The 23055-nt window shown below is 28.2% G+C and overlaps 3 protein-coding genes and 1 long non-coding RNA gene across 5 annotated transcripts; 2 read left to right on the top strand and 2 right to left on the bottom strand.

Moving 5' to 3' along the window:
- Positions 1-4860: 4860 nt before the first annotated feature.
- Positions 4861-7498, bottom strand: LOC107429054 (uncharacterized). Its single transcript, XM_016039690.4, has 3 exons — positions 6460-7498; positions 6255-6311; positions 4861-5155 (listed from the first exon to the last, which is right to left on the bottom strand). Exons 1-3 carry the CDS (start codon positions 7289-7291, stop codon positions 5100-5102), a joined length of 945 nt encoding a protein of 314 aa, XP_015895176.3. The 5' UTR covers positions 7292-7498; the 3' UTR covers positions 4861-5099.
- A 100-nt stretch (positions 7499-7598) lies between these two features.
- Positions 7599-12425, top strand: LOC112493127 (uncharacterized). Of its 2 annotated transcripts, XR_009635019.1 has the most exons (5): positions 7599-7731; positions 8114-8211; positions 8470-8926; positions 10750-10881; positions 11731-12425. It is a non-coding gene; the product is annotated as an uncharacterized LOC112493127 (long non-coding RNA). The 2 variants fall into 2 exon arrangements; XR_009635018.1 differs by having other exon boundaries at positions 8114-8926.
- Positions 12426-12867: 442 nt separating this feature from the next.
- On the bottom strand, positions 12868-13903 carry LOC107428814 (B3 domain-containing protein At2g31420). The gene has a single exon (XM_016039403.3). The coding sequence runs from the start codon at positions 13798-13800 to the stop codon at positions 13021-13023; it is 780 nt and encodes a 259-aa protein (XP_015894889.3). The 5' UTR covers positions 13801-13903; the 3' UTR covers positions 12868-13020.
- A 1394-nt stretch (positions 13904-15297) lies between these two features.
- Positions 15298-16332, top strand: LOC107428813 (mitogen-activated protein kinase kinase kinase 20). Its single transcript, XM_016039402.3, has one exon. The coding sequence runs from the start codon at positions 15298-15300 to the stop codon at positions 16330-16332; it is 1035 nt and encodes a 344-aa protein (XP_015894888.3).
- The last annotated feature ends 6723 nt before the right edge of the window (positions 16333-23055 follow it).

Raw genomic sequence — 23055 nt, 5'->3', positions numbered from 1 at the left:
CAACATTATTTGTTCTATTACAGTATAACTAATTGGAGTAGTCATCAAATTGTTTAAAAAAAAAAAAAAAATTTTGAGTAGTTACAAAGTCAAGCAAGTGGAGTGAAGACATTTCTTTATTTTAATAAAAAATAGAAAAATATGATCTCAATACCTTCGCAAATATAATTTTTTATTCACAATAACTTAAGTACAAGTTATTTAAAAAAAAAATTGATGCAAAAGAAATATATGTATAAATATATATATTGGATTTGTTAGAAATTAATCAACCAAAATAAATTTCAAATTAGAAAAAAAAATTTAATATGTTGCTGTTTTAATTATTTTTTTTTATTATCTAAATGTACCAAAAAACTTTAAATATAGAAAAATATATGTTTATATTAAATAAGTACCATGGATAAGTATTATACTCATATAAAATAGTTTCAATTTGAGATAAATGGTATATAAGCCAATATATATATATATGTATGTATATATTTATAAAGATTTGCTGCAAAGTGAGAATATCCCCACCTTATGGAGTGAGAATCATGAGAAGGAGACGCCGTTAACTTTATCTGAAGTATCTACAGAGATTTTTTTTGTGAGATTAATAAAATGGTGCACAACCATTTACCAAAAAAAAAAAAAAATTGCAGAGACTTCTTTTCTTGGTTTAATGAAACGGTGCATGGCACTTATTTTCAACCAAAAAAAAAAAAAAAAACCCAGCAAAGAAGAAATGCTAGTGAATCAATAACAATTGTACAATAATGCTTACGATAGAAAGATCAAAAGAGCATAAAACCAATCAATTGTTTGCTTATCTATTAAGCATTCTTTCTTTTGGTATATCATTAGCATTTAATCGGTTTGGTGATACCCAAAAATAATAATAATAATTTGAGAAATAAAAGGATGGAAATGGAAATTCAGCATCAAAGTAGAAAAAAACACATGAAATTAATCATACCAGTCAGATCCTGTGAAATTAATCCTTTATGCGTTCATATCTAAGCATTATTTTCCTTTCTGTATTCATCTCTGAACATTCAACAAGAAAAAAAAAAAAAAAATCTAAGCATTTAGATTGAAAATTGCAGAGTGAGAGAGGAAGAGAAGGAACATGAAAGTGGCTGTATTGCTGAAGATGCTGGGCGGCGGAGAGGAACACGCTTGCAGTAGAGAAGTATGAGGGTGAGCTTGAGCTATTGGACCTGGAGCTTGTTTAGGGATTCTGGAGCTGAAGCTGCGGGTTCTTCTCTATTCTTTTTTCTTTTTTCTTTTTGCATTTTTTTTTGGTTGAAAATGGATGTCACGCACTGTTTCATTAAATCAAGAAAAGAAATCTTTGCAGTTTTTTTTTTTTTATTGGTAAATGGATGCACACCGTTTCATTAATCTTACAAAAAAAATTTCTACAGGTATTTCAGATAAAATTAAGATAATCTTTTTTTCACGATTCTCACTCCATAAAATGCAAAGATTTTCACTCAGCAACAAATCTCTATATTTATGTTCATATGTATAATATAAATGAAATAAAAATACGTCCAAATCAACAAAAGAAATGGAAAAGGTCAAAAAGGATAAAATTCGGACAAACACTTCAAGGTGTAAGAAGAAAGAGAGGGGTGGCACAATTGTAGATTTCCATTCTAATAAGGTCAAAAAGTAAGTAAATAAAGTATAAAATATTATAATTTTACAAAAGAAATAAAAAATTGAGGGATGACACTTGCCATCGATCCTATTTGCGTCCGCCCATACCAGTACTTTCAAAACTTTTACGCTATTGAATTCGCACCAATATCTAATAAAATTTGTACATAGTGTAGCTTCTTTTTAAAATTTTTATACTAGAATATTTTAACTGCTAAATTATATTAATTAGACTAAAATTTACAAGTTTGCAAAAAATAAAATAAATTTTACACGGCAGTACTGTTATAATTGATTTAAAAAGTATTAATATTATTTTATACATGAAGAAGAATTTTATTAAAAGACTAAATCTAAATTGTTTTTTTAAAATTGTAATTCAGTTTTTTAATTGAGTTGGACTTTATTAGTATATTAGTTTCTATAAAATAATATTTTTTAATGTGTATATTTTTGGTTATTTTGTGAAAGACAGTTTCCTATTTATCTATTAGTTTATACACGTTAAAAAAAAAAATTGATTTCTACCATATATTTTTCTTGTTATTAAGTTACACAAAATCATTATTTTTATTCCTAAAAATCATCCAATCTGTAATCGTCTTTTACTCCGAGCTCTATAAATATGAGCATTTTTTTCATTTGGAAACACATAGTAATAGAAAGTCAATTATTCTCTCTTCTTCCTTCTAAATACTTTTTCTCAAATCTCTATATTTTCTTATTATTATTATAAAAATTATTTTATTACTACCAAATGTATTTCAGTATTGTTTATTATGTTATTATTGTTATTTGGTGTTTGGTATTTGGTATTTATAAATGTGATTCAATTTACTATTTGTTTTCTTTCCAACAAGTACTGGTTCAAAAGCTTCATATCAAAATTTTTTAACTACTAAGTTATATTAGTTAGATATAAAAAGTTTTCAATTTTAAACAAAGAAAAATACTAAAATTTATAATATAACTGTTTTGTATAATAGAATATTGATACGTTTATATCTTAACTATATCATTTTTTATAGTTTGAATTTTGTATTATTTTTTTAACATTTTACATCCTGAATTATGTAAAAATTTACACTGTTAATATTCTTTCCAGTCCGTCCAATTTATTAATAAAATAAACACATTTGCACTTTAGTACCGTTTTTTAGTCTAATTATGAAGATGCTTGGATCCTTTTATTGAAGACATTTTTTTCTAGTCTAATTATGATGTCCAAATTAATATATAAAAGCTTAGGAGTTTGATGATATATGTATATTTTGACTCACTAATAAATAAGGGATAATCATGTCACAGTATTTTGTATCCATTTTCCAAATCATATCATTCAAAAGAAATTAACATAACATAGTTTCAAGTAATATTCGTGTGCACGACGCAAGCTTAGATGTTAATTAAAGATGTACTTTGGTACTTACGCAGCATATTATCTTTTAATATCCACGAAAAAATAATGTCAAAGTCCTCAAGATATTGGGCTAAGGGGAATAATGTTGTGTTTATTGGGCGAGAGTTGAAAACAAAAGAAAAAAGTGATATTTATAAAGACAAAATCCAATAAAAAGTGAAAATTATAAAGATAAAATACAAGATACCTGAATCTAACATGCATAAGAACTAGATATTTGCCAAAAAATGCTGAAACTCAAGAAGGCATGCTCGTAGCTTAATTGACTATATTATAATGTGGCATTCGGTGGCACGCTACTAAAGTAGCATATGGTTGTTTTCTAATTTTTATTTGATGTTTTTCTTAAAGTACAAAACTAAATAAATAAAAAAAGGCAGCATTTTCATGATTTCATTATAGGCAATTAAAATAATGAGAATATACTTTAAACTAAAGAAATAAATTTTTTTATTTTAATGAAAAATATGCTTTTCATGCTTGAGTTAAATATGATTTCGCAATCATAATAGATTGATAACAAATTTATGTACAAGAAAAAATTAAATATATATGTACTCTTAAAAAAAAAAATCAATCAAAGTAAATTGAAAATGAGAAAATAATAATTTAAAAAAAAAACTAATAGAAGAATTGTAAGAGTAAAATAAAAGAATTGACAATTCAACTTTTTTTTAATTCAAACAAAGTAAAGTAGATATATATTATTAATAAACATTTTTTTATGTTTTATTTAAATGAATTTTTTTATTAACTAATTGCATGTATTAATTAATTATAATTGCAATTAAATGCTATATTGGACATAATAATCAAAAAAGTAAAAAAATGAAATTATAGATAAGTATTATATTAAATAAAACAAGTTTGATGGAAGACAAGTGAGAAATGGGAAAAAAAAAGAAAAAAAAAAGGGATAAATGGAGAAAAATATTAGAAAAATCAGATAAAAAAGTAGGGAGCATAAATGGGGGGTCGCAATTACTTAATTACGGCTCTAATTGTAATTATGTATATAAATATAAGAAATAAAATAAAAGGCCAAAAAAAATATCCCTGCTAGACCATATCTAGATTCGCCCATGCATTTATGTGATCAATTTGTATAAACAGAAGACAAATGATAAAATAAAGATTTTTAATATTTATTTTGATATATAAACTTAATAATTATGTTAATTTAACCTTGAATCATCTCAGTGGGTTCCAGAAACCACATCTTTCTCTTGTCAAAATCAACATTTTTTTTTGTTTTAAATTATATTTAGTTTTGTTTTTGTTTATTTATAGTTATAACTTATCTATTGAAATCTTCTATCCCTGTATAAAATGAACATAAAAGTAATACAACGTACACTTTTTACTATTTGTTGTTACAATCTTATTTTAGAGTATTTGTAATGGTAAGTATTTTTTGGGTAATGTTATTTTTATAATTTAATAGTGAAATTAATTTTTTAATAATAACCACCAAATATTATCATTTATTTTTCATTAACAAAATAATGTTAATTTATTTATTAAATGTCATGGAACCCACATATTATATAAAAAGTGGGAATCAATGTTAAATTAATGTAAAATTTTATTAATGACAAATTTGGCACCAAATACCAATTGCAAATTTGGTGCTACATTTGGTATCAAGTATGCCCAATTGGCGTGCCCTTCAATCTTGCAATCACAATGCAGAATTGTCACAGTCAATGCCACATTGGAAAATTAAAGAATCAAAAATAAAAGATTGAATTCATAAATCATGAAATACACAAAATGAAAAAAAACAGATATAAAATTAAATTAATTTCATTATGAATTTAACATTCTTCAATACAACTGCAATCCAAGACATGAAACATATCCTTTTGAGATTAATATCCGAGGTAAATATTATCTTAAAAATCAGTATTCAAATAAAATGATGACAAAACCATGCTAGCTAGCTGCTACTTTCTTTGAGACCATGAAAGGGTTGTTTAGTTTGCTTGCAGCCGTTGAAGCTGATCCTCGTTTACGTTTTGTTACCTTCTCAAAAAGCCTTTTCTCTGCTTCCAATGAATATTAATCCCCATAAGATCAAGAATCCTAAATCAAAGTAAACATTTGAAACATATTAGATTTTCTCACTAATCGAATTCATCTAATAACTACCAAATCATCAGAACTGCCAATTATATATATCAATAATATTTTTTACATATAAATTATTAAACTTTGGTCTGTCAAAAAACAAGCTCTATAAAATTTTGGGTTTTTAGCATCCTCAACTATGTGTAATATATTTTTTCTCCAAAAAAAAAGAAAAAAAAAGAAAAAGTGTAATGTTGCTTTCAATTAAAAAAAATTAAAACTGTCTAATGTTGCATTATCCATTTAATTATGATATTAAGCATAAATATATATATATATATATATATATATATCCATAAACTTTCTAAATAATAATACTTCAATTGAATAATTGATATTGTATCATTTTTTTTTTCTTAGAAACAAGAAAGGAAAAAAAATATACAGTTGGTTCTCACAAAGGCAATTTTTAGAAATTAAGTTCATGGATACAACTACGCTAATATTATGTTATGGGGGTAATTTACAATATTTGGTATAAATCAGGGTCCATTCAAGCATAAAACCCTGAAAAATTTTCCACATAAAAGTGCATGCATAACAAGCATATATAACAAGATTGGAAAATTACTATATTCTAAATTTCCATACGAAAGTTAAAGATTAACGTGTATATTCTTCAAAGCTGCTATTTTAGTGCTTTAAGAAAGTAGATATGCCATTAAAATGCAAATATTTATGCAATAACATACAATTCATTCCAATGCCCATAAAAAGAAATTAAATAATTTGTAACCCATAAGCTAAATTTTATTTGGCCAAATTTAAAGTTAAATTCTGTGACCTTCAACATCACAAATTAGTCATAAAGGTCCAAAAAAATTAAAAAACATAAAATAACAACAATAACAATAGTGGAAAATTGTAGGAAAAAATAATATATTTTTTTTTAATTAAAGAAGTATAAAAAGAAACTGTTCTGTTTTTGGATAAAGGTATTAGAAAAAGAAAAAAAAGAAAAAGAGAGAGACTTATTTGAAAGGTGTTAAACATAAATAGAAAACAAAAAAGTAAAAAAAAAAAAAAAAAGGCATTGCCAATTTGCCAATTATACCTGCAATATTCATTTTAATTTGAATTTCTTGTCCCAATGTTCCACTCAAGGCGTACCCTATTGACATCAAAATTCAAAACCACCCATTTCAGATTTCAGAAACAAAAAATTTCTTAAGAGGTCCAAAACAATAATAATAAAAAATAAAAAATTCTTGATAAAATAAAAAAAAAGGGGAAAAAAAAAATGAAAAATGAAAACCAACCTCGTCCAAAGCAATTGACAGTGGTATTCATGCCGTTGGGACAAACACAAGAAAACGACTGGTCCAAACCAGCAAACCCACAAATCCCACGACTCTCTTCGCAATTCTTGCATTCATTCGTATAATACGAATCGTTATACTGCAACTGAATCCCAAATCTCCATTTCGTCGGATCCCCTTCGTCCCCAAACTCGTAAATCGAAGTGTACGACGAGCACTGAAGCTTCGGAAGATCAATGGCGAAATCCCTCGAAACCAGCCCCAGTTGCGAATCGTAAACGCAGCAAGTCGAAATCGGAGCATAGGGCTGCAACCCAATTCCGGAAACTCCTTTACAAGTGTACAATCCCCTGCAGACCCGCAAACCCGACCCTGTATCGCACAGATCTTCGTCCGCGTCGAACACCGGCGAGGTGGTGGAGCACCCCAGCAAGACGAAGATGTTCTCGTCAGCTATGGTGAACGGGCTCGTACGGTCGAGGCTGAAGCTGCCGGAGTTTTGCATCGAAGAGCAGGTGGACATCAATGGGTCGGTGACGATGAGGGTGTTGCTTGGGTAATCGATGCCGGAAATGGTGTATATTCCGGTACCAGTGGAGAATTGGAGCGATCCAGAATCGCATTTGATGTATCTGGAGAAATCCGGGTGTCCACAGCCGAAACCTGTGCCGAATGGGTATTTCATCGCTATGTTTCCGCAGGTTTCGTGGCACGTGCCGTTGATTGGGACGGCGTGGTTGTGATTTCCATGGACGGCGGTGAAGAGAGTTTGGAGGAGGAAGAAAAGGAAAATGTGGATAATGAGTTGATGGGTTTGTGAAGAAGTTGTCATTGTTTGGATAGGGTTTTGGTGAAGTAACTGAAAAGGATGGTGAAGTGAGAAAAGCAGAGCAAAGTTAGAATGGAAGAAGGGAAGGGACTGTGGAGACAAGAGTGATTTCTGTAGTTTGAAAAAATTGGAATCGGTGGAGGTGATTAGTTTTCAACATTCTGTCTTTTGTTCTTTTTTTGTTTCTTTTAATTTTTTTTCCCTTGCACCTTTTTTGTTCCTTAAAAGAAGAGCTTTTAGTGGTGGAGTCAAGTTAGAAAGCAATCATCTTCAAAGTGTCTTAAAGTCTCGGTTTTGGACAGTATTCGTGCTGGAGTACACTAACCTCTCTGCAAACAGTGTTTGCTACTGTTTTGATTGCATTCTCAAATGTATTTTATGTAAAGCATACCTGAGGAAGTGACAAAACAGTTTTGGTGAAATTTAAAGCTTAATAAGTTAAGGTAATAAAAGTTGAACAGCTTTTACAGTGCAATACTATCCAATGATATTTTATTTTAATGTTGGAGTACTAAGAGTAGTGTAGCTTAATAAGTTATATTATCTACAATCATGTTTAAGGAAGCAAGAAGAATAGGAAAATGACCTTATTAATAACCCATGCAAATAATGTTTCCTAGTGTTGGAAGTTATCGGTATTCTGGATATGGTATTTGTACAGTATACTTCATGAAAGTTACAGAACAGTTTTGGTGAAATTTAAAGCTTAACGAGATATGCAAAAAGTTGAACTGCTTTTATCAGTACAGTATTGTCCATGGATATTTTAATATGATAGAAATTTATATTATTAACCATCGTGTTTGTTCAATTTTTTTGGTACAGGTATCTCTATTAAAAGGAAGAGTGGCATCTTGGAAAGCAAGAAGAATGAGAAGATGAGCATAAACAAGAAAAGAGTAATAAAAGAAAAAAGACGATTGGTACTACTTTTCTTCCTCGCACACAGTTGCATGTCTAATTAGATGTCACATGTATTAATCAATAAATTCAATTTAAGTTTTTTTTTTTTTTTTAATTTTTAATTTTAAACGGAATTTAAGTTATTGCCAAGAATAGTAAAAAAACAAATTAGGTTAATTTTATAAATATTTTTATTATATCTACTTGTTGGGCTCGGGGTCTATAGAGGTTGATACGGACCCTTACAATTTGGGCTGATAAACCCAATTCGTTTTCAGTCTCTTAAAAATATACATCGATCCCAAACACTCCAGACAAGCCCAGATATTTTGCCTGCTTGAACGGCGTCGTAGCATCCCGGCGGGAAGAAGAATTCAAAACCGTATCAGAAATGGAGGACGAAGAAGAAAATATTGGTAGACGACGACGTTTCAGTCGGGGTCACCGTCATCACAAGCTATCTGGGTGCTACCCCAAAACATCTCTGTTTCAATTCTTTGAACCCATTTACAGGCTCTCTATATGCTTTTATCTTATTGTGGGATTTCCCAAACTGGGAAGAAGATTGGTGTGAAAGAGCAATGATAAATGTTACGGATGGGCAATGATAAATGATAGGGATGGTTTTTGGGCTTGTTGAAGAATGGTGGTTGAGCTTGCAAATGGGTGTGCTTGTTTCACTGTCAACCATAGTTTGGTCCAAGCACTGGAGAAATTTTTTCAGAGAAAGCAAAGGTTAATAAAAACATACTCTATTCAATTCTTTACTGCTTTTATATGACAAGAAATGAATGGGACATGAAGTTTTTTGATAAATGAATGGGATATGAAGTTTATTCTATATTTGGCTCATGCATAAATTGCATACACTGTAAAAAAAACAACCCCTTCTGGCAATACCCCACTTTTCGGAACCCAACCTAAAGAAAATAGCGTTTAAATGCATATTATTGATGATGTCACATTATTTCCATAAACTGGATAATAATGCTGTGGAGTTGTTGGTTTGCTGTTTGTAGACTTGATCATATATTGTTGAAGACTACTGGTTTAGCAGACCCTTGTAGCTCTTGGAATCAGCAGTCTAAAATTTTATATAATTCTTGCACTTAAATTTTTGTATTTTCTGTTTTAGATGATGTGTGACTGTAGTAGCAAATCTATATAATTATAGTGCAATAGAATTCATGGCATTGCAACAACAGGCATGTTTTGGAGAATGAATAGAATTCTGCCTAGGGCTTCCCTGACATAATTTTAAATTAAATTAATGCACCATCTGTCTTCGCATTTATTTTTGTTTTATGTTTAGCAATTGAATGTGGGTTTTGGAGGCACAAATCTGCGTACAGAACCATTTGGTTTAAGAATGACTCTGATTCTCACTGGTTTGCTTTTCTAAATACCTTACAACAGCCATTGACACTAAAAATTTGATCTTTGATGTTATGTTGCTACAGAATGATATATTTATTATTATTATTATTATTAGTTTTACAATATGATTTATAAGAGCTGAGCTTGTGATGCACCGTTTCCCGTAAGCAATCATAGGTTACTCTGCTAGTAACCGCTGAATTGTCATCATTTTTTTGGTTTATCATATAGGTTGTCGATGCCAAAAACCTCTATTTTCAGCTGAATGTGCACTACAGCTCTTCTTCACTTTCTGAAGTTTATCTTCAGATTGCACTTGCAGTAATTATGATATTACTTCAAATCCCTAGTTTGAGAATTTATCTTTGTGGGGAAGATAAAGAATCACTTAGTTTGGATAGAAATAGGGTTGAAGAACCGATTACTGACATAGAAAGACAAAAGATCATTGTGATATAAAAGCCCTGCTCATTCAAGGAAAAAACATAGATGGTTTTCTATTTTCAGTGTAGGAGACAGCCAATGCAAATATATTTTCAATATAGGAATGTTGGAGGTCGAAACCAACTTGCATTTTGGAATAAAGTGAAGAAAATTATAGACTATACGAAGAAGATAAAACTGAATAATCTGACTTAATTGTGGAAGATGATAAGATTACTGAAGTCATTCTGTTTGTACATGGATATGAAGCGCTTGTAGATATTGCATCCTTCTTGTAACAAGGAGTGGAAGGGTCAGCCTATAAGGTAACCTTGTAAGTACAATTAGTGACAGCCTTCTTTGCCCTCATGATAAAAGTTTTTGGTTGTGGGCCTTCATCCCTATAAAATCTTTACCAAACGTGTCAAAAAGGTTCATTGCCAATCATAAAGATAGTTGTAATTTGAAAAGTGCTATTATAGGGTACCATGTGCTGAAAACATTGTGTGCTGCTGAAATCAATAACATGGTTTCGGCCCTACAACAAGCCTAACCTGAGAATTGCTATTGTAAGATACCCTGTGCTGAAAACATTGTGCGAACCTGAAATCAAAAACATGGTTTGGGCCCCATAACAAGCCTACAAATATGCTCACTGTTGCACTTCTGCAATATATATCTATCTGTGTTACTCCTACATTGTTAGAGATCAAAATTATCAGCAGGTTTGTTGTATATTTAATATGATGGTGTTTCAGGTCATGTTTTCTGGAGAGGATGAAAATGAAGATGAGGATGAGAATGATGAACCTGTGAAGATAGACAATTAAAAGGCGGATTGATAATTTACCATAAAAAAATCCCTCTTGCAAGAATATGATGGGTTCAAGGTTTGATTACAGAAACTTTCTTCTGTGGAATGGTTTGATTTTTGGAGGCTTAATGTATTAACATTTCATTTGCTTTTATGGCCAAAACTCCATTACATTATTTTCGTGAAACTGGAAACTTTATTTCATCTATGAGCTTTCTATCTTTAAACAGTATTATTTGTCTTTTGAATGGTATTAATATGTAGATACAATGTGTTTATGTGTTAGAGTTGAATCATCTTCAAATATCCTGAATTCCTTTGTAACTGTGGTGATTTTATTTATTTATTTATTTTGTTTTTTTGTTTTTTGTGTACTATGGTCTGTTCAATATTTATAATGCTACTTCAAATAGCACTTGGATATACGGCCTATTCTTGTTGCAAATTCTGGTTTCAGGTTTATTGGTTTTCCATTTTTCCTTGGACTTTTGTCATGTTTTTGAAGCATATATGCCTTGGTTTCAGCTTTCTTGCTTGTTTTTCTTGTATTGCATTATTGGTGTTGATTGTATGCACTTTAATACTTTTTCTGTGAGGTCACAAGAATAAAATTCTAGGTTCACACTTTACTATGCTGGTTAATATGCACTTTGTGATTTTGCACAATAATTACATGAATTCTAGACTCTGAAAATAAGCTTTGATTGAGATATAGCTGTTGAAACTATTGTAGATGCATATGTGTTATTAGAAATTGCTTGGAAAATAAATATGTCCCTCATTGCGTATAACAGTTATTTTCCTTATCATCTTCCATTTCAAAATTTGAGGAATTGGTCTTGTGCATTTGTTATCAAAGTTGTCATAATTTCTTAGGAGAATGAAAACCTCTATTGCCAATTCTAATGTCTCATTATTATTGCAGTAACTAATGAGACCACAGACACATCCAAGGCTACTGCAGGGGATTGAACTTGTAAAGAAGGCACTGGTTTTTGGGTGTGAGAAGATTTCAAACTGCCATTGCTCCTAGAGATAGGTGTGGCATTGCCTCGAATTATCAAGAATTGAGCTTGTAATAACAGGGGAGGCAGTTTGTAGAATGAAGAAGCAAAAATTCTTGGAAGCGACATAAGTTGATGCATTTGGTTGTTTATATGTTTCTGCATTCTCCTGCTCAAAGAACCTTCTCTACATTCATACTTCCACCGAGCTTTAAACCGTAGAACATCCTAAACCATGTGGTTTGCTTTGAAGTTCAATGGAGAGTTTCCCACTTCCAGGAGCTGCATGATCAAGCTGCAAACTTTGCAGTATGGGTTCATCAATTTAATCTGAAAATTTAAGACTTCCATTCTTGTATTAGGTTTTCCTAACCAGCACCATTGATGAGTTGTAAATTTATGCTGTACCTGCTTAACTTTCAAGGTTGCCATATTAATTAAATTCTTATTAATTTGGCAGGGAAGCTACTCAAAGAACAGAATATGTAAGATTTGTATGCTTTTAGACACTCATGTAAGGCAAACGGAAAGCCAATGCTTAGCGTTAGCGGGATTTTTTTTGTATGTTTTGGTTTAACGGTATATAAGACTGTGAAATTGTTTAGCATTTGATAAATGAATGAGTCTGATAGATATTTTGTGAAACTTGGTTTTCTCCTAAAGTGCAGCTGTAAAATTATTGAACAAACTCATATCCACCGAGTTTAATAGTAGAAACTGTAATTAATTAGATTTCTATCCAATTTATTGTTATATTTATTCATTTTTTTAAATAACCAATTCCTTGTTATTAGATGAGCAACACAGAGACGCATACACAAATCAAATCCCAACCATTGAAGACTCGGATAGATAAAGGACCAAAGAAAAAAAAGAAATCCAACTTTGGCATATTTTTCATTTTCTTTTGAGTTTCTTATCTAATATATAAACGGTATCAGCTCTCACATGCAAATGTTGTTTATTTTTTTTTTTTTAAAAAAAATTCTAGGAAAGAAAATTGTAAAATCTGTCTTTTTAATATATAAATGTATTTAATATATACAACTAAGCCAAGATGAAAAATTAATGTATTTACTCAAATGGTAAACTAAAATACGAAATAAACAAGATTTCAACTACACAGAATTGATCTGTACAAATTCAACACCACCATTGAATCTGTCCGTGGAAAAAAAAAAGAAAAAAAAAAAATTGGATTATTCTTAAACTTAATAAACCAGGGCAAAACAAAGTTTTGAGTTGACTCGGAAAGACCACATCTGGACCATCATATCAGCTCTCAAATCGTTCCTGTCAGCAACATAATTCCAGTTTTCAATCAACATGTAAGAGCTGGAGGTTTTGGTAAAATCCCACTTCTTCAAGCAAAGTTTGGTATTGTGATCAAGAAAAGGATCCCAAAGCAAAACATCAATGCCCATAAGATGTTTACCGATCTTGATGGTGAGAGACTCCTTCTCATCTTTAGTGAGAAATTCAGAGTGGATCATACTCAAAGGCATAGAGAACCGATGGTTACCAATGTCCAAATCAGTGTTGGTAAGCTTTTTCTCAATGACAAGCTTAACATCAGAACCACCCAAAGCTTTGATATGATCAAGAAAGTTGCTAGGCAAGTGGGGGTTTTGAATTTGAAGGTTAGCATTGAGGTTGAGATCCTGTTGTTTGGTGGTCATCTTACTCTGTTTCCTCTGTTTCTTGCTGCTGGAGTTAAGTTGATCAGCATTATCAACTTGTTGAAAGAAACATCTTTTTCCAAGAAGCGTAGCAGAAACCTTCAAATTTGAAGCAAGTTGATGATCCGGTGATGGTGGTGATTGAGGACTGGGGAATCTTGTGGGCCTCCTCCTGAGAGACAGAGACAGAGACCTAGGCTTCTTTGGGAAATTAATTGTAACTGGTAATGGGTACTCCAATTTCTTGGACTCAAGATCACACACACAAGCAAGAAGATAAAGTCGCTCACAATTTTCATGGGTTTCTGCCATGACCGTCGATCTAAACCCTAGATGGGCAATTCAGAACCAAGAAGAAGAAAAAGAAGAAGAAGAAGAAGAAGAAGAAGAAGAAGAAGAAGAAGAAGAAGAAGAAGAAGAAAATGGTGTTAATGGAGGAAAATAGAGAACGAAAAAGAAGAAGAAAAACAAAAGCAGAACAGAGAGAGAAAGAGAGGACAAGTAGAAAGTAGTAACTAAGCAGTAGGAGTAGTTGTAGCGACCGTTGGTATGGAAAGGCGGTGAGAGAGTGACAGTTAACAAGAGAATATCCCCAAATCATGTTCAATTTACTGATTTGCCATTTGGACTTCGCACACATTATATGTTCTATTTGACCGTTATTTTCAAAATTGAGAAAAAAACAGCTGGCAACAGTAAAAAACCCTTTGTGTTTGACTGCAAACTCCATTGAAACTTGAAACCCAAGTTCTACCCCCTCCTCTCTGTATAAGTATACATTGTAATTTTTACTGTCTTATTTTTATTTATTTGCATCTTATGTTATGCTACAATTTTTTACTGTGTTATTTTTATTTGTACATAATTTTACTCCAAAAGCTTTAAATTCTATATCCGAGGAGACAAAGTAAGAAATTCTAATGAGTGTGGAAGTTTACATGATATTTATTTCTAATTTTATACCCATAAATTTTTATCCCCAAAAAAAAAAAAAAAAATCAACCATCTTTTTTTTATTATTTTAAATTATTAATTTTTCCTTTAAAAAAAAAATGAAAAACCAGTTCAGTATATATATTTCTTTTTAATTCCCAAACTGATAAAGAAAAAATTTTTTTTTCAAACGAGTGAGTTGACCACCGACCTCCAAAGGAAAAAAAAAAAAAATTACAAATGAAAAACAAAAACAAAAAGGAGTGAATCTACAAATTGGTAATTGAGTTTTAGTCCTACTCGTAGTCCTCTATTTCTTCTACTTCTATATATAAAATAATGTAATTATTTTATTTTAAAGAAAAAAATAAAATAAATATTAAAAACAGTATATATAAATTTTTTGGTAAATAGTATATAATTAAAAAAAATAAAAATAATCCCTGTTTCTTGGACGACAGAACAACCTCGGCCGGTTGGCTTTCCCAGAAACCGCTCTACTTCGTACGATCTCTCTCTCTCTCTCTACATATCTATATATATAGATTGCTCTCTCTTTTCTTTTTTCTACTTCATTCTCTCTCTCTGCTCTTTCTAATTTTCTTCGTTTTCTCTTTTGTTTTAGTCTCGCTTTCCTATTTTCTTTCTTTTTCACGCGTTTTGTGATCGTTCGGGGTAGTAAAAAAAAAAAAAAAAAAAAAAAAAAAAAAAAAAAAAAAAAAAAAAAAAAAAAAAAACAGAAAAAAGAAAAAAATGATGAAGAGATCGAGAGAAGAAGAAGAAGACAAGGGCAACCTTCTTCATCTTCCTCATACTAAGAGAATAAGAGAAGAGCACAGTCTTAGCTCCAAAGGCTGTTCATGGGTGAGAGGTTCAATGATTGGCAAAGGTGGTTTTGGGTCTGTGTTTCTGGCTTACAACAACAAACCCACTTCAAGCTTCAAAGATTTTCCACCTGTTATGGCTGTGAAATCGGTGGAGGCCACTTCTTGCTCTGAGCTTGTTAAGGAGAAGATTCTTCTGCAGATTGTCAAGGATTGTCCGTTCATCATCCGATTTTATGGGGAAGATGTTACAGTGGGTTACAAGGGTAAAATAATTATCAATTTGTTCTTGGAGTATGCTTCTGGAGGTTCACTGATGGATTTGATTGAAAAATCCAAAGCATCCGAAGGAGTTGGGTTGGTTGAATCTCAAGTAAAAAAGATTACCGAATCAATTCTTAAAGGGATTAAACGCATTCATGAAGCTGGTTATGTGCATTGTGATTTGAAGCCGCAGAACATTTTACTTGTCCCCCAAGAAAACTCCTCTGCCACTCCTTTTGTGGCCAAGATTGCAGATTTTGGCCTTGCAAAGGCAGCTCAAGGGCTTACCAGGAGTTCCGAAGTGAAAGGAACTCTCATGTACTTACCGCCTGAAGCAGTGAACTTTGGTATCCAAGACCAACCCTCTGACGTTTGGGCTCTTGGTTGTATTGTGCTATGTATGTTGACTGGAAAAATTTATCCATGGGATTTGAAATCTTGGGAAGGAAATCGCGAGCTTAAGCAGAAGATTTCAGAGGATTTTCCTGAAATTCCAAATGGGTTATCTAAAAAGGCTAAGGATTTCTTGAAGCAATGTTTTATGAGAAGTCCATATGATAGACCCACTGCTGATATGCTGCTGGGCCATCCATTTATTTGTTCTGGATTGGGCAGAGGAGATGATGAAGATAAAGAAGAGCTAATGTCTGTCCATTCAGTGCAGGCTTCATCTTGCAAATTGTCTGAGCCTCATGATGAATTCAGAGCTAGCTTTATACCTCTTCTAAACTCAAGCTTTGGAGAAACAGAGGAAGTCCAAGGGAAGATAACACCTGTAATCTCGGACAGGCTATCAAGTTCTGCCGTCTGTAGTGCAGCATAGATTTATGTTATGGATATAGATTTATGTATGTATATGTGCAGACAAACGATTAATGTATAACTTTTTTGATCTATGATTCATAAATTCTTTTTTAAGTGCTTTTGGTAGTTATCTTTTAAGTTTCCCGTTTATATTTATGATCGTGTCTCAGTTCCATAGTTTCAGTTCGATCCATTATAAGTACTTGGTTCTGTTCAATTAATAATAAGCTAGATTGCCTCAAGCAAAAGAATAATATGAGAAAACTAGTCTGGTTTAACAGCAAAGCCAAAGTAAAAATAATAGGTACCTTTCCTAAGAGAACATTTACCGAAGAGGGAATATTAATAGAAGGACTCAATAATTGATTAGATGTAGGTGATCTAGATTAATTAAGAAATAATTATAATAAAATCTTTTTGGTGCTGTTATGTTTGATTTTATTATTTGTGCTGTTTTTCTATTAACTAGCATCCATCCCGTTGTAATACACAACACGTATAATTATAACTATAATTATAATAGATGATATAACCATAATAAATAATGTTAAATATAATCTATAATAATTAATTATATTTAAAAATTTATTTAAAAGTTTTATTACTAATAAGTATATTTGAATTTTTTTTAATCTATATTATAAAAATTTGTTAAAAATTAAAAATTTGACTTTTATATATAATACTATTCAATTATGGAATTCAAATTCAAAAATTACCTCTATAGTTTTTTCATCTATGAAATGTTCCTATTTAATTTTTCTATCTATGGAATTTAACTTCAAATTCAAATGCATTTATATAATTTAATTTAAATTCAAATGTATTTAAATAATATTTTCTATCTATAAAATTCAAATTCCAATTCAAATATATTTTTTGGTTCCTTGAGAATAATTAATTTCTATATATTAAAAATTCATAATTTAATTTAATTATTTATCATTATTATTATTATTATTATTATTATTTATCTTATAAATATATTTTTACATTATAAGGTAAATTATTTATGTAATTCAATTAAAAATGTTTACCTATTTATTTTTTTCATCTATAAAATTCAAATTCATATTAAAATCCATATGTATTTATATGAATTAATTCAAATTCAACTGTATTTATATATATTTTTCATCTATGGAATTAAAATTAAAATTCAAATATATTTTTTAATTCTTTATAAATAATTAATTTTTTTTATGTTAAATTTTTATATTTAATTTGATTAGATAAATAATTCGATTTAAATAAAATAATAGTATCCTCTATATCTCTTCTATTATCTAATATATATATGTATATATATATATATTTTTTTTTTTTTAATTTTAAAAATCTTTCCTTTTATATAGATTTTAAAATGTTTTTGATAAAATAATTATTTTCATTGAATTTGATAATTCATTGTTTCTATTTACAATTATTTATATTATATATAGAATATTTTATCTTGTAAATATTAGTTAAACCTTGTACGAATATATATATTTATGATTAATAAAAATTATGCCTTAACATATTTATAAAAAATCTTTAATTTTATTTTATATTAAATAGTAGATTTTAGATAATTTAATATTGAATATTAAATATTAAAATTATAGATAATTATTAATTTTTTAATTTAATAATTATCATTCTAGATTGAATTTATCAATTTTTATATTTAAAAATATAATAATATAATTATAAAAAATAATTAAATAGTAGAATAATTATTTAATAATGTTATCATTCTTGTTAATAAAATAAAATCAACCTGTAATAGCAATTAAGAATCGAGGTTGAATAGCATCACAAAAATTAACTCAATCATAATCACAAATGAAAATAATGGTCATTAGTCTCAATTTTTATTACATTGTAAGTATTCAGTTATACTTTTAAATATGAAATACATCTTTTATATAAAATTGAATTTATATTGCTCCATTTTAATTAAATCTTATCATATGTGTGTATAGAGTAATTCTACGGTGTGGACTGTTCAAATACCGACCGCACAAAAAACCGACAGTTTTGAAAAAAAAATATCGATTTTGCTGTGTACGTTGTGTATACATACATGACAAAGCCAACACTTGTTTTCAAAAAGTGTCGACTTTGATGTGGATCCCCATGCGGATGGCTTGTACCATAAAATATCCCTGTGTGTATATATACATATATATAAGTACATTCTAAGTACTTTTTGGAAAATATTGAAAAAAATACATTATCCATTTTAAACTTCTGATAAAGAGATTAATTTCATTCGTAATTACTATATATTAATTTTATTATTTTATAATAAAATTTTATTACATATCCATATATGAATATGTATTAGTATATAAAGTTTTTGTATGAAATATCTTTAATAATAAAAATGTCTTATTACATCACTAAAAATAAAATCTTCATTCCCACATATTATGGAAATTTTCAAAAATTAAGATAAATTTTTTTATTCCAAATTTCACGAAGATTGTATAATTTTTATTTTGGAAATATTATTTATATAAATTATTTGTGAAAATATATATAATATTTTTGCAATATCGTATATGACAATTTTATTTCTGAACTTTAATTATTTATAATGCTTTTGAAAGGAAATAACATAAATATAAAGAAATATATGATAATGATTTTAAGATTGTAGAATTTTTAAGGTAATTTTATTTTTGATTTTTAATTTTTTTAATGGTTTTGGAGGGAACAAAATGAACATGAGGATGAAACATGACAAATTTTTTTTTTTTTTGACTTTCTCACTTTTATAGATTATATCAATATATAGATAATAATAATAATAATATATATATATATATATATATATATATATAATTTTAAAAGGGTAAAAATATATATTTGGTAAATAAGATAAAATCAAATATTTCACTTATTTTAAATTTATTTCAAAATTATTATCATATATAATTTTATCAATTATTTGATATTTATGTTAAAAATTAATTTTATATAAATTTGGTTTCATCCATAAAAGGTAGAATTATGAATAATAAATAAATAAATAAAAAAATACTTTTGGAAGAAATTTGAAAGAAGGATATGCTGAAACATGGTACATATCTGTCTTCTTTTATATATTTTATAGATTTATAAGTAAACATGGAACAGAAGAATGACATACTTCAAAATGTAGATTAACCATTTCACCATTTAATATCGTCTAACATTCTAATTAACAGGAATATGATCCTAGAACACAATTAAGTATCACAGCAATTCTTAATTTCCAATCATTCAGTACACACAATAAAAAAGTGCAAAAATGAACAAAAATTCCAAAAATTATATTGATAGTGGTGCATGAAGAACACCATTTTGTTAGTGGTACAAAAGATCTGAGTAACTTTATCTCTTGACACCCTCCCAATGAATTTATTGGTCAAAACTACGAAAATTATCTTCCAACTTGCCTCATTTCTCCCTCCAGAAAAAAAAAAAAAATATATATATATATATAAATACAGTGTAGTCCTCCCGGCGTTATGGGAGTTAAGAGCATCTAGACGATTTAGAGCCTTCTCTTTGTTTGTTTGACAGTAAGACTTCTTCATTGTCTTGTGGATGAAATAGTAACATGTGCTGTAGGGAAGCATTCCAATCAATGTAGATAAAAGGCTGGAATAAAATGCACCAAGCCCACCATCCTGTGTGCATTTTGCTGATTGCAATGCTTAAACTAGGATATGGTTTTGGGCTTACAATCTCGTAGTGTAAAAAGCTAAAACAATCATTCGTGGCACAGAAATATGTAGGACTGAACATTATGCATCAACAACCATCATCATAAAAACATGCTGCGAACCAAACCAGCAGAAAACAAACAGCTTATGAAAAGAGAAGAGAAATTCTTAGTTTTCCATGAAATTCACTTGATTCTAAGATTTCTATCCTTATAAGTGATCATCTGACTAAAATACCTTAAAAATTTCAAGGGGATAGCAGATAAGTGTGCTAACAAAAATAAAACTAATGAGATTTAAAGAAGGTTCCTATCTAGCTGGTATTCTTGAACTGAAAAGCTCATTGTAAAAATTTTAATAAACAATCAAATGTAGAATTGAATATGAAAGAATGTACACCAATAAATTTGAAGAAAACATCTGTTGCAACCATTTTCTTCTTGTGCATACTACTGAGGTAGTATCGGTGCCACAACTATAGCATCATCAACTTGCTGCAAAAAATTAACATCAGTAATTGACCAACACCTTATTCAAAGGCATGGTTGCTAGGTGTAGACACATAAAAAGTAATTAACCAACACCTTATTCAAAGACATGGTTACTAGGTGTAGATACATAAAATTAAGTGACAAAGGAAAACTCAATAACTTATTTTAAGCATTCCCTTGATGTTTCTCTTGCCTAATTTATGGCATTGTTCAAGCCCTTAAAGCCTTAACATCTACTCATAAGCCCCTTTCCTCTGCCATCAACTGTAAAGAAAAGAATTGTTAGGACGAAGGCACATAATAGTTTATTATAAAGCAACAATGAACTCCATAACCCAGTTATAAAACAACATATTCAACAACGTCATAGAATGTGTCGTGGGTCAAAAATCAAAACTTTGGAATATCGTGGCTAATTGATCATTTAGATTCATTATTATTATTATTATTCTTGTTATTTTTTTGTGGAGTGGCATTGTTATATATAATATTAGCATCCATCCCGTACGATGTATGGCACACGTAACTAAATGATTTTAAAAATAATCTATAATAATTAATTATATTTGAAAACTTTTTTAAATGTTTTATTACTAATAAGTATATTTGAATTTTTTTTTCAATATATACTATAAAAATTTGACCTCTATATATAATAATATTCAATCATAGAATTTAAATTAAAAAATATTTACCTATATAATTTTTTTATCTATGAAATATTCCTATCTAATTTTTTCTATCTATTAAATTTAAATTCAAATTCAAATGCATTTATGTAATTTAATTCAAATTCAAATATATTTAAATAATATTTCCATCTATAAAATTCAAATTCAAATATATTTTTTGATTTATTGCAAATAATTAATTTATACATATTAAATACTCATAATGTAATTTAATTATTTATTATTATTATTATTATTATTATTTTTATACAGCATTGTTACCATATAAGTTAAATTATTTAAAGAATTCAAAGTAAAAAATGTTTACATATTTAATTTTTTTCATCTGTAAAATTCAAATTTAAATTTAAATTCAAATGTATTTATATAATTTAATTTAAATTCAAATTTATTTATATAATATTTCTATCTATGAAATATAAATTCAAATATATTTTTTGATTCTTTGTAAATAACTAATTTTTCAATGTTAAATCCTTATAAGATAATTTAATTATATTTATTATTATTGTTGTTTTTATTATTATTATTATAACCTAATTAATAATAATTTGAATTTAAAAAGAGGTATATATATATATATATATAGTTTCACTATTACATGTATCGACTTATACATTATGATATAGATGAGCATCATTAATATATTTTATTATTAATATATTATGTAGATAATATAATATTATATAATATTGTAATAATATATATATATATATATAATTTAAAAAGGGTAATAGTTGCATTCTTGAGTAATGATCTCCAAGATCTTCCTCATTGACCTGAATATATTTGATCAAAATCCGATCTTCTAAACCATCCATCTAATATAATAATAAAAATATATATTAATTGCTAATAGAATAAAATCAAATAATTTGTTTTTATAACAGAATAAGATATATAAGTGTGTATATATATATATTTTAATTTTTTTTAACATATAAATATATATATATATATATATATATATATATAAGCACAACTTAAATATTTTTTGAAAAATATTAAAAAAATACATTCTTTATCATAAATTTCTTGGTAAAAAGATAAATCTCATTATTAGTTATTATATTTTATTCTTATTTTTTATAATAAAATTATATTTGTTACATATCCATATATGAATATGTATTAGTTTATGAAATTATTATGTCAAATATTTTAATAATAAAAAATCTTTTATTACATACATATTTTTTTCCTTATCATCTAAAATTTAAAAAAGAAACCAAACAAGGAACTCAATCTCATTATTAATTTATTTATAGTTACATATATTTTAAGGATATCAATCTTATAATTGAAATCTATATATCAGAATATTGAAATTTCATTTATTACTTATACATATATGAATATGTATTAGTGTATAGAATTTTAATGTGAAATATATTTAATAAAAAGTATATCTTTTATTATATAATAAAATAAGGAGATTAATCTCATTATCAATTACTGTATATAAAATCTTATTATTTTGCAATAAATTAAACATAAAAACTAATAAAAATCTTTTTATATAAATTAATGTTTTCTTATAAGTATATGAAATTTATGTACTTTAATTTATATATATACATACAGTATTCTTTATCATTGTTTTTGTATTTTGTATTTTTTATTATTTACTAAAAATATGGTATGAATATATATATATATACACAATATTATTTACTCTATATATATTATCATAATTTTAAAATTATCTTTTAAAAACAAATTTAAATATATATATATATATATATATATAAGTGTCAGAAGTGCTATGAAGATGACCCGTCCGCACCACATGGAAAGGACATGGACATCCATTTCCTTTTCCCCATTTAATGAAACGGCACATTGGCACCTATTTTGAGGG

The sequence above is a fragment of the Ziziphus jujuba genome, chromosome 12 (genome assembly GCF_031755915.1).
Source record: "Ziziphus jujuba cultivar Dongzao chromosome 12, ASM3175591v1".
Classification (NCBI taxonomy): Eukaryota; Viridiplantae; Streptophyta; class Magnoliopsida; order Rosales; family Rhamnaceae; genus Ziziphus; species Ziziphus jujuba.
This window is presented reverse-complemented; position numbering and strand designations above follow the sequence as displayed.